Source organism: Diabrotica undecimpunctata, chromosome 1, assembly GCF_040954645.1.
Source record: "Diabrotica undecimpunctata isolate CICGRU chromosome 1, icDiaUnde3, whole genome shotgun sequence".
NCBI classification, from domain to species: Eukaryota; Metazoa; Arthropoda; class Insecta; order Coleoptera; family Chrysomelidae; genus Diabrotica; species Diabrotica undecimpunctata.
In genome coordinates this window covers 49,328,046-49,340,527 of record NC_092803.1, presented here as the reverse complement: position 1 = coordinate 49,340,527, position 12,482 = coordinate 49,328,046, and the positions used below count along the sequence as shown (strand labels likewise).

At 31.0% G+C, this 12,482-nt stretch overlaps 2 protein-coding genes across 2 annotated transcripts; one reads left to right on the top strand and one right to left on the bottom strand.

Moving 5' to 3' along the window:
* Positions 1 to 2,621: 2,621 nt before the first annotated feature.
* LOC140448990 (putative peptidyl-tRNA hydrolase PTRHD1) lies at positions 2,622 to 3,182 on the bottom strand. The gene has a single exon (XM_072542131.1). The coding sequence runs from the start codon at positions 3,023 to 3,025 to the stop codon at positions 2,660 to 2,662; it is 366 nt and encodes a 121-aa protein (XP_072398232.1). The 5' UTR covers positions 3,026 to 3,182; the 3' UTR covers positions 2,622 to 2,659.
* Positions 3,183 to 3,277: 95 nt separating this feature from the next.
* Positions 3,278 to 11,846, top strand: CCT2 (chaperonin containing TCP1 subunit 2). The gene is made up of 4 exons (XM_072542125.1): positions 3,278 to 3,417; positions 3,584 to 3,893; positions 4,271 to 4,936; positions 11,087 to 11,846. The coding sequence occupies exons 1-4, from the start codon at positions 3,415 to 3,417 to the stop codon at positions 11,710 to 11,712; spliced, it is 1,605 nt and encodes a 534-aa protein (XP_072398226.1). The 5' UTR covers positions 3,278 to 3,414; the 3' UTR covers positions 11,713 to 11,846.
* Positions 11,847 to 12,482: the final 636 nt, after the last annotated feature.

The window sequence follows — 12,482 nt, the reverse complement described above, 5'->3', positions numbered from 1 at the left end:
AGGTGTAGCTTATTATAAGAGACAAGTGTAGACATATATAATTTGGGCATCCATAATGAAGTCACAGAAACAGGACACATGTATGTCGGGTCTGAAAATGTTGCATCCCGAGGAGCTCAAGGGATAGCTTCATGCTTAATAAACCATCATTTGTTTTTGTTTTGGACAATTTACTTGTTTTAGTTTTCTTTATGGCAATTGTGCCTAAACATAGCTTAACACACAAGTTTCTCTAGAAATAAATTTTGTTGTAACAGCAAATGTGCTTATACTTTTTGAACACAGAATTAGAATAATAAACCTTAGGTGAGATTTTTCCTTAAATGTTGTTTTAAGACATTAGCTTTTCCTTAAAAAAAAATAAAGTGTTGATATTGATGGTGCTGATGAAATAAAATGATTTATCACAAAACTCCACTTTGTGGCTTAGTCACCTTTGCCTCTCGAGCCACTCATTTGACACTTTATCAAACCTGACCTATCACCAGCAAGCAAATATCAGAATTATCCTAGCCAAATCATTTGAAATTTTCCATGGGGTTAGACAGGGATGCACCTTATCACCACCCTTGTTATTCTGTACTCCGAGCATATTCTCAAAGAGGCACTTGCCAGAGTTGATATCGTTATCACAGTCAACATAATTAAGACAAGTGATCTGAAATAGGCGGATGACACAGGTGTTGAACTACAGTTATTAACTGACAATGTTAGGTACTGGAGAATGCTTAAAATGTAATACTAACTACTTAACTAAATATATGAAAGTCAGGAAAACAGCGATAGATGACTACTTAATTACAGTGCTGAAATACAAAAACCGAGAACATCACTTATCTAGTCTCAAATATAAATGATAATTGAATATGAGCAGAGATAAAAATCCGCATTAAAAACGCCAGGACAGTGTTCTTCCGAATGAACAAAGTATTATGTAGACGGAGTATTAACAATAACCTGAAAATAAGACTAGTCAAATGTTACATCTTCTCGGCATTATTGCATGGAATTGAAAGCTGGACGCTCACTACATCGCTATTAAATAAACTTACAAGCTTTCGAAATGTGGGTGCATCGAAGGCTGCTGTAGCATGTATTAGCTGAATTGACAGAGTGACAAATGAAGAGGTATTATAACATTTCAAAAACAACCCGAATTGGTGAAAATCATAAAAATATGAAAATTAGTACTTAACCCATGTGAGAAAATATGCACATTAAACCATAATTGACATCTTTGTTTTCTTGATCTTATATACATACTCTTTTTTTGATAATCCTTTTTATCTTCCTCACTTACTGGTAAAAAGTTTAATTTTTCTATGTTTCAGAACTGTTTTTCAATATTATGGATTTTCCTTTCGATGTACTGTCTTTTTAGCACTTTGCATCTTTTCTTAAACTCCCTTTGTTTTTCATTTGCACTTCTGTTTGTTTGGTTTCATTATGATTGGATAACACTGCTTAGAATTTTGCTCTTGCTATATATCTATATCCTCATTGAACCACATCTTAACTTCTTTTCATCATTTCCAGTTTGTTTTTACTCATGGTTTCAATTCGCCTTTTTGAAATTTCAATTGTACATAAATATTTTCATGCAACTTCTTATCCTAGAAATCCTAGTAGCGTATTAAAGGAAACAGAGTTTATTCTAAATAAAAAATTATTTTTATAATAATTTCATTAAAATATTAATGTTTCAAATAAAAGATCTTTATTAAAAACTGCAGACATAAATCCATTATGTTCTTGATATATTACATATTTGTTGAACCAACAGCACAATAATATCAAATCTACTCACATTGAAATTGCACATTTCTTTTTAAAACTTTTCTGCATTACACTTTCCATGTATTGTTGTTATGTCTTCATCTAGATGATTCACCCTCTTCTTGTAGGACTTCCTCTGCATCCATAGTGTAGTCATTTAGTGCCATGATTTCCTGCCATTATATATTTTATATGAAACATACTGTTAGTACATTTCACTTTGATTTGGATATGAGGAACATTTCTGCAAAATAGATCTCCAAATGTCTGAAAGTTAGAAGTATTGCATTCAATATGTATTGAGTTTGAAAAAGATTCAAACTTCTGAAGTCATGTTGTTAATATGATTAGAACTCTAGTACATTTCTATAACACAGCATTAAAACAGCAATCAATAGAATGGAGATACTCTGATTATTCCTATGCCTAAGAAATTATGTATTCAAAAATCTTCTACAAAAGTGCTTCAGTGCTTTTTGGGACTGTGAAGGAGTAATAATATTTGATTATTTGGATAACTGTAGAGCAATAACTGGAATGTGCACAAATCACCTGTATTTCAAATTGTGCTTCTGTAAGTATACAACAGGCATTGAATTTTTCAAAAAGTGTTTCATAGGATGAGATGGTAAAACGGAGTATCTAAGAAAGATATAGATGGTGATTGTATCAGGTAATTTTGAAGACTTCTAGCACTAAGTTGTGGAATACTTCATACATACCCAGAACAATTTTTATATGTAAATGAATTTTATTGTTTAGCAATGAATTTATTAAATTATCTGCTATATTAGCTGTGGCCAGGAAAATTGTTTGGCAAAGTTATCCCATAATAAAACAACAAATAAAAACGACTGTCATATTTATTGTTAAACATTAATAATCACGTTTTGAATAACTTAAACCTCTTGAAATATTTCTGAATTTCCTCCTTAGGATAAGGTTTAACAACTAAACATGTGGGTATATTCTCGGGTTGTTCTATCCACAACTTGTGCTTAACACTATTTTCTTCCAATTTCTCTTTAAGATTAACTAAACTTTTTTCATCTGGAGCTTCCAAAACAACTTTGTGCATATTATCTAAGTCTTTAAGATATCGTTGAGTGAATTCATCTTCGTAAAAGAGATGTGTAACAGCTGTAACAGCATGACAAGCTTGTGCTATCACTGCTCCGGCAGGCCATTCTAGAGCTTTGAGGAGATCCCCACGTACTATAACGTACTGTACAATATTCGCAGCACTCATTGAAATTTTCTTAAAATTCAATTGTAACTCTAGAACTAATCATAACACACAGTATAACTTTGGTATAACATGTCTTACAAAATACTTTGATGGTGACATTGGTGACAAACAAGAAAATAAAAACAGAGTCCACTTCCACTTCCTCTAATTCCACTACTTCCACTATCGGGTCTTCAGCACTATCCAACGTGATCCAACTATCCCCTTATTCCCCTTGCATAACCTAAATTGACAAATGAAAGAATTTTAAAAATCTAACAGAAGAAGAAAATGACTCATAAACTGAATCTCTCTTCGTGTGGTAGATTTTCAGACTTTTGACAAACGAAAATTTTGGACAATTTATTTTGTTAATTTCAATCATACTGCAGTTTTAAAAAGAAACAAAAATGGTAGGTACATATTAGTTACTCTATGTTTTGTATAAAAATATCAATGGTATTACTTTAAACGATAATTTAATAGTAAACAATAATTGTATCTAGTCAGGTGTTGCACCGGCTATGCACGTGCTTTTTTCCACAAAATCTAAGATTTAATAATAAAATGCTTCTGTAGGTATCCCTAAATCCCGTAAGAATTCTCAAGCAAGAAGCCGAAGAAGAAAGGGCAGAGATTGCCCGACTGAGTAGTTTTGTGGGTGCTATAGCTATAGGAGATTTGGTTAGGAGCACCTTGGGACCAAAAGGAATGGATAAAATTTTAGTATCCAGTGGTAGATCTGCAGGATCAGTTGAAGTTACTAATGATGGAGCAACTATTCTAAAATCGGTGGGTGTTGATAATCCTGCTGCTAAAATTTTGGTAGATATGTCAAAAGTCCAGGATGATGAAGTAGGAGATGGCACAACATCAGTGACAGTATTAGGTAATTAATTAAATAGTTACATGAATAAGTTAATAGGGTATAGTTATTTTGAAAATTATTTTACTTTAGTAACATTCAGTTGCACTTCTATTTGTTATTAAATATTCACAATCTTAGAATTCTTTCATTGAACTAATTGAATTCATTACAACTATGATGTATGAGACTTGTCTACGGCTCTGATTTGTTTGCTTATAATATATAATATTTTGATAAATTTTGTAAAGGCTCTAATAAAAAATGGAAATAGCTTACTACTTCTCTTTTAAAATTAGTGATGTTCATACCTTTGTTTTCCAATGTTACACAACGACTAGAATATAATACATTTTTACTACTTTATCATATTATTCTAATATATTGTTTGTTGTTTGTAGCATCTGAACTACTTAAAGAAGCAGAAAAACTTGTAGAACAGAAAATCCACCCACAAACAATCATTGCAGGTTGGAGAAAAGCAGTAGATATTGCCAGAAAAGCTCTTCTAGACACTGCCAAAGACAACAGCTCTGATTTAGAAAAGTTCAGAGAAGATCTGATGAACATTGCCAGAACTACACTCAGCTCAAAGATTCTGTCACAACATAAAGAACATTTTGCCAAACTGGCAGTAGATGCTGTGTTAAGATTGAAAGGTTCAGGTGATTTACAGTCTATCCAGCTAATTAAGAAAACTGGTGGTACCTTGGAAGAATCCTTTTTGGATGAAGGTTTCTTATTGGACAAAAAACCTGGTGTACATCAACCAAAGAGAGTAGAAAATGCAAAAATCCTGATAGCCAACACTCCTATGGACACAGATAAAATCAAAGTATTTGGTTCTCACATTAAGGTAGATTCAATGGCTAAAATTGCAGAGCTGGAATCTGCAGAAAAGGAAAAAATGAAAGACAAAGTCAACAAAATTCTTAAACATAATGCTAATGTATTTATTAATAGACAGTTGATTTACAATTATCCTGAACAACTATTTGCTGATGCAGGAGTTATGGCTATTGAACATGCAGATTTTGATGGAATTGAAAGGCTAGCACTTGTCACAGGTGGGTCACTTTATATAGATAATTTATGTGATTTTTTTCAGTGTCAGGCAAATATGCAGGCTGAAAATTAAGATATATGCTAATATATATATATATATATATATATATATATATATATATATATATATATCTGTATGCCGGAGGTAAAGGGCACTATGTCCATTTTTGTCAATATTGAGATTAAACTGCAGTTATAATGAACTTTTAATTCTCCACACAGAGGTATAAAGCACTATGTCCTACGTTATAAAATAACGAAGATAAGCACTTTAAAAAAAGTATCATGTCACATTTTATTTAGAGGCAGAGGGCACCATGTGGACATGAAACCCTATACCTCTGTGTACATTGCAGTATCATCAGCTTTGATTACAAAGCACTTCTAAGATCAGTTTTTATAAGAGAAAATTGTGGACATTTAATTTTACGATTTATGATTCCTTCGACTCTTCAGTACACTACATGATGTGGGATGAAAGTAAAGCAGCTCGTGACAGAAAACAAATGGCTTCGTATTTATTAAAATGGCCAAACTGTTATGATCAAAATAAAAATACGTTTATTGTAATGGCATATTTCTGGATTTTGAAGACCTTCCCACAAATTCCCGCAAATAGATCACAAGTTTTTGTTAAAGGGCCATACTCATATGGAAGCAGGCACTGTATATGGTCACATTGAAAGGAAAAGAAAAGAGTGCCAAACATTACAATACTGACTCCTTGGGATTGGCAACAACTACTAAATACACTGTACACAATATGAAATGTGAGGACTTCAAGCAATTCAACTCATTATCTGTCGGAAAAGAAGCTCCTTTTGTCTTAAGAAAACTTGACACTGAAAAACAACGTGTATTAATGTCTGCCTGTGTTCATCTTCAAGTTCGTCGAGAGGCTATAGTAAAGCTATTTTTTAAAACTTCTTTTGATGATAATAATTTCAAACAACTTGATATGATACGATTTCGAAAAAGTGAAAAAATTACATGGCCAGAAGTTCTACTGCCTATCACTAATGACTTATTACCGATTTCTCGCCAAAAGTTCGATGACTTGATATCACTGCTACCATATTTACCATCTGTATGTCATAAATTTTATAAAAAATTACCTACATCTAACAACGCTAGTGATTACCCAGAAGATGATGAAGAAGAAGTTTTTGATGCATGAGGGATATATATTATGTTTCTTTTAGTATTCTAACAGTATCCCGGTCGTTAAATGTAAACAAATATTAAGTTTTACACTTTACCCTGTAATGTTTGTCATGAAGGAGAAACAAATTAAAGTTTAACCTTGTATAATGCATTTTAGTATACATCTAGTACAATGACCCAAAAGATCTTGAAGAGGTAAACAGCACTATGTCCACTACATTGTGTTTTAATTTTTTTTTATTAAAAATAAATCAAGTTTATTATCACAATATGTGTTTTAAATAATACAATTTTGAAAGATAATAATCTGAAGAATAAATTAGACAAGGGTTTGTGACATAATGTGTATTAACATACATCCTGTGAATAAACAAACACAAAAATAAACTTAAAACGCTTCTCCTGTAAAATTACAAATTTGTGACATAGTGCCCTTTACCTCCGGCATACAGATATATATATATATATATATATATATACTGCCCTATTAAGAAAGAACCCCTTATCTCCACTATAGCGAGTTTTGAGAAAAATGCGATTAAAGATTTTTGTTTAATCTCTTGTGCTTTTGGTACAATAATAACACAAAATCATTTAGGGTAGAGTGTGTAGCATCGTAGTTAACTTTTTTCAAAAAAAAAAATTGCAAATTTACCACATGGTCATTAGTTATGTGACATATGGGCTAACAAAGCAAAGAATTATGTCAAGTTTACTTAGCTAATACCACATATTATCCAAATTTGTCTTAAGCTTGGTTTTAACTATGTAAGTATTATAAAATCTATATAACTGCCTCGAAAGGCAAAACATTTAAATATTCTAATAATATTTTTTAGGAACATTTGTTGAATAAAACATAAGTATTTACGAAAAACGTTTATTTAAAAATACAAAATGAAAATTATTATTAATTGTAAGTTGGCAATTCTTCCCAAAATTGATGATGGTTCGCTGGTATAATTTGACCCAAGTTTTTAAATATTTGTTTTTTCTCTTCTTAGCAATCCCAGAAGGTTTCGTCACAGGTGTGGGGTCCTTTATCCCAGATTTTAACACTCTGGGCTGCAAAAAGTCCATCTCTATCAACTCCTCGCTATCATCAATCTTAACCTGTAAAATCTTGCTATCTCTCTTCACGATTACTTTAACAATTTGTGATAGGTAAATATGTGACCCTGTTTTCTTTAATTTTGACTGTTATGATAACTCTTTCCAGATAAGAAAATCGGAAACTCCCATTTCTTTCACCACCACACGATTCAAATTACACGTTTTAACAGCCTCGACGAAATCATGATAATCATAAACTTTTTCTTAGAAAAAACTCGCATATCGTTTTATCCTACGTTAAAAACCTGTATCTGCTGAGCATATACCAGGTTTTTACTACGAAGCGGCAAATGCTAGGTTTATACTAAGCATAATAGTCATTTTTGGCATTTACGAAAAACTATTTTCTTTCATAAAATATTTAGAAATGTAAAATATGGGTTTTTCTCTATGTGAATATGTTATATAAATCATAATTATTCATATGGTGCAAATATCTCAATTTTTCAAATTTTGGAGATACGGGGTTCTTTCTTAGTAGGGCAGTATATATATATATATATATATATATATATATATATATATATATATATATATATATATATATATATATATATATATATATATGTGTGTGTGTGTCAAATATGCCTGTATACTTATACATTTATTTAAACAAAATATGCATGTCATAAACCACTTAAATATATTAATTTTGTAAAATAGTACTTGTTATTATAAAATAAAAAAAAATTGTAAGCAATTACTTTAATTAGATAAATATATATACATGGTTATTTATTAAAAAATAAACAATATGTGATGTTTTTCAAAATTTTCTAACAAAAAGTTATGTTGCCTATCTTTATACAGATGTTTATATATAGAAAAGCTCTGTTCTACATCCACTGAAGTTCTTGAGAGCATATTTAAAATTATTTGCAACTTCAGCCTCTACATTTAGTGTTTCATCATTTAACACTCCACTTAAAATATTTGCAACCTTAGATAGAAATATGAAACCAGTATTTCTATTCATGACTGAATTAAATTTTTTTAAAATATCTTCACCAATTTGACCTGTAAAAATTTTTCAAGATAGTTCAAACTTTTTTATTGGTTTTACTGCTTCAATTAAAGATAAACTTGTATCCTGTAGCTAAAGGATACAACTTGACACAAAATCAATGTGTAAGTGATAGGAAGAATCGTCAGCTAATTTCATTACCGCTGGCCTCAATTGTGCAAAATTTTCTGCATACAAAATTGCAGCCTCTAACCAAGATCCCCATCTAGTAACAATAGGTTTTAGTGGAAGAGGGAGATTCAGCAAATGTTCTCTATCAAACTGAGTTCTTATAGGTGCCTTATGAAATATTTTTTTCATATTTGAAATTAAATTATTAACAAGAGGAAATTTATTTCTAATTTCTTATGTGAACTTATTTAAATCATGATCTAATCAAGTTTTGTGTACTAAATGTGGATAAACATTTTTTCAAATTGTTTCCTATGTTAACCATGTCAGGTGTCACATCTGAAAGAAAGTTAAAAATTATTCTTTGGAAACAGCTAAAGGAAGAAAACATTTTGCTAAACTGTCTTGCAAAAATCTTGAAACTGTTAATGCATTGGTTTTATCCAACTGCTTGGAAGCAATTAAATGAGAATTTATAAGCTGGCTCATTTTTAAGGGCTCTGATTAATACAATTTACTATTTTTGTTGGGGATAAATCACAATTCTGCTTAAAAATTAAGTTTATTTGATGTTTCGATTTGTGGCACTGAAACATCAAATAAACTTAATTTTAAAGCAAAATTGTGGCTCATTCGCAACAAAAATAGTAATTTGCATTAAGATGCCACAAGAAAATAGCTTCAGAACAATACTCCGATTAACAAATGTGAGATGTAACGGCCACAAGAATCAATTGTTTCATCCACACATACATAAAAATAATTGTCTCCTATATCTAATTTTATTTTACTCAGTACCACAGAATATACAGAATCGACCTCATTTCTTCTTAAGCTTCTTTTATTTGGAATATTTCATTTGGAGTATTTTTCAAGAAACATGTGCAAATTTTCATTTCATAATTTGGACAAAGGTATATTTGAGCTTAACAATGCTTCACACAAATCATTGGTTAAATATCTTTTGCTCACTTGATTTCATATTAGTTGACTCTAAACAACTAGATCTTGCTTTTTCTCTCCTGATTCTAATTTATTTTTTGCCAGTGATTAAAGCAGCCTTGCAATGCTGAAATATTTGGATTTTTTCCCATGGTATCTGCGAAAAAAAATTCCTTCAGTATGTTAACTAAATAATTTTTAGACTGTGGGGTATTTAAAGCATTTTAATGTGTAACAAAATAACCTAGCAATGGAAAATGTATATTTTATGGTTTTCTGATTATTTTAACGAAATTTAAAATAATATAGATTTACTTGTCAGTTGTAATGGTATTTACTAACAATTTTACTGCATGCTGAGCAAAATACTTTTCATTGTATAAAACATCAAATACCTTTCACACAATACACATGATAAAACTTTTTAACAGTTTGTACACTCCCAAAAGTAACTGCTCAAATTCCAAATGTAAACTACATTGAATTTTCCTTACCTAAGTTAATAAAACCTATTTTGGACTGAGTAGACATATGAGAAGCAGAAACTTAAGCCAAAAAAACAAAAATAACCATATACAAAACCCTTATACAACCAGTGTTGACATATGGATCGGAGACATGGACCATTTCCAAGGCAGATGAAAACCTCCTGCTTATATTTGAATGAAGGATCCTGAGAAGAATATTCGTTGGCATCTGTGGAAATGGTGTTTGGAGAAGTAGGTACAACTACGAGATATATCACAGATATAAACATATATTTGGTGGTAAAGACATAGTATCTCTTATAAAAATAGGAAGACTAAGATGGGCAGGACATCTGGCAAGATCACAGCAGAACAACCCTCCTAGAAGAATCTTTGTCACAACCTGTGGGAAGTAGGGGTAGGTCAAAACTCAGATGGAGGGATGGTGTAGATGAGGATGGTAGAAAAGTAGGCGCAGCAAACTGGCAACAGTTGGCAATGGATAGAACTGACTGGCGTAATAGAATAGACCCCAATAGGCTAGTTCTTGAGAATTTTTACTTTCTATTTTCCGGTACCTATTTAGGAATTATTAATGGATTAAGATAAGAATAATATTAAGTATTTTCGAAATATCAGGTATGAAGATATTTAAACCGTGAATCAACAAATAAATTCATTTGAAAACCTAGTACATGCACTTTTTTAAAATGTACCAGTATATTGAAAATTCAAAAGAAAATACAAAAGACTCTGCTCGTAACATATCAATAAATATCCAATCAATATATCCACACATTTTCAAAATTACTTAAACTATTTAGAAACACAATGAGTAATAAATTAAATTGAAGTTACTTTCACAAATTAAATCTTACAACACCCAACCATAAATAAATTCCAGTTGTTACTTAAGAAAATATCTGAAATTCATACTCAACAAAACACTAACAAGATCTCACAAGGAAAAACCTCACAAAATATTATGTTAAATAACACAATTGAATCAACAGAAAATCAAAATTTTTATATCACAAGTATAAAATGTACATTTTTAATTTTTAATCTATTTTTTATAAATGATTGTATATGACAATTTATCTATCACTGATTTCATGTATTTTATGATTATTCTACTGAATCTCTATCAAACTTTTAGTTTAACAAACTAGCAAATCAGTTTTTTCAGTAAATGTTTATTCATCATAAACCCTTTTGTTTTCAACATACTTATTACTTTGATGTATAATGTGTATAATATAGTTAATATCCTGCCATTTCATATATGTAAATTTTATATCAATTATAATTTAAGTATTTTTGAATTGTAGGAGGAGAGATTGTCTCAACATTTGACCATCCAGAATTGGTAAAACTAGGAACTTGTAAGCTTATTGAACAAATCATGATTGGAGAAGATATCCTGCTTCGTTTCAGTGGTGTTGCTCTTGGAGAAGCTTGCACAATTGTCATCAGAGGTGCTACACAACAGATCATTGATGAAGCTGACCGATCCATTCATGATGCTTTGTGTGTATTAGCAGCCACAGTCAAAGAGAGTCGAATTGTGTATGGAGGAGGTTGCAGTGAAACCCTAATGTCCACAGCGGTATCTAGAGCTGCTGCTAACACTCCAGGAAAAGAAGCTGTAGCAATGGAAGCCTTTGCCAGAGCCTTGTTGCAGTTGCCCACAATTATTGCAGACAACGCAGGTTATGACTCTGCTCAATTGGTCAGTGAGCTTAAGGCAGCACATAACAGTAGCCAGAGCACCATGGGACTTAACATGGAGAAGGGTGAATTGGGAGATATGAAAACCTTGGGAATCACAGAATCTTTTGTTGTTAAAAGACAAGTATTAGTCTCGGCATCTGAAGCAGCTGAAATGATCTTGCGTGTTGATAATATCATCAAAGCTGCACCAAGGAGGAGAACAGAAGACAGGGGAATGTGCTAGTTAAGGAATTAATGATATTTTTATTTAAGGCTTTACTTACATATTTCGTTATAATATTGCATTATTAATGATCATTCTGCATAAGTTTTCTGCACTCATTCTTGATTTTCTAATAAAGCGACCTTTTAAAACTTTGTTATTTTTGTCTATAATATCTCATTTACCACTGTACAGAATATAGGAGAGCACCTTAAACATCTGCAAAACAATGTGCTTTATAAAAGAAATATTGGAGAGAGGCAATACTTAGGCAGGGAATAATGTGCTGATGAATATAGTTTGGGAATACAATATAGTTGACAAAGAAACAATTTTTAATATGTCATTTTCATTCAGGATATGTGCATATGCGAAGAAATGGAAACGAAAATAATTTATGAGGAATTATGTGAAATAAAAAATAAACAGTTGATTTAAGAAATGATATCAAGTCAATCAATATGTTTAACATAATGATGCCAACAATGTAGATGTTAAGATTGAGAAGGCTAAAAACTTATTCATCATATATCGAAATTGAAACAAAATCTGAAAAAAAAAATATAAATCAGTTGTCTAAATTTAAAACCTGACATGTCCATTAAAACAAATTTTAAGAAAACCAGAAAAAACTTAAAGAAACTTTATGTCTGCTTCAAATAACCTACATCAAAGTATATTATTTTTGTTTAGCTATCAGAGTTTTGTTTTTAAATGGAAATTTAAATTTGGAGATGTCGAGTTTTGCACGTTATCGGCTGAGACATTGTGTTTGACCACAAACTCCTGCT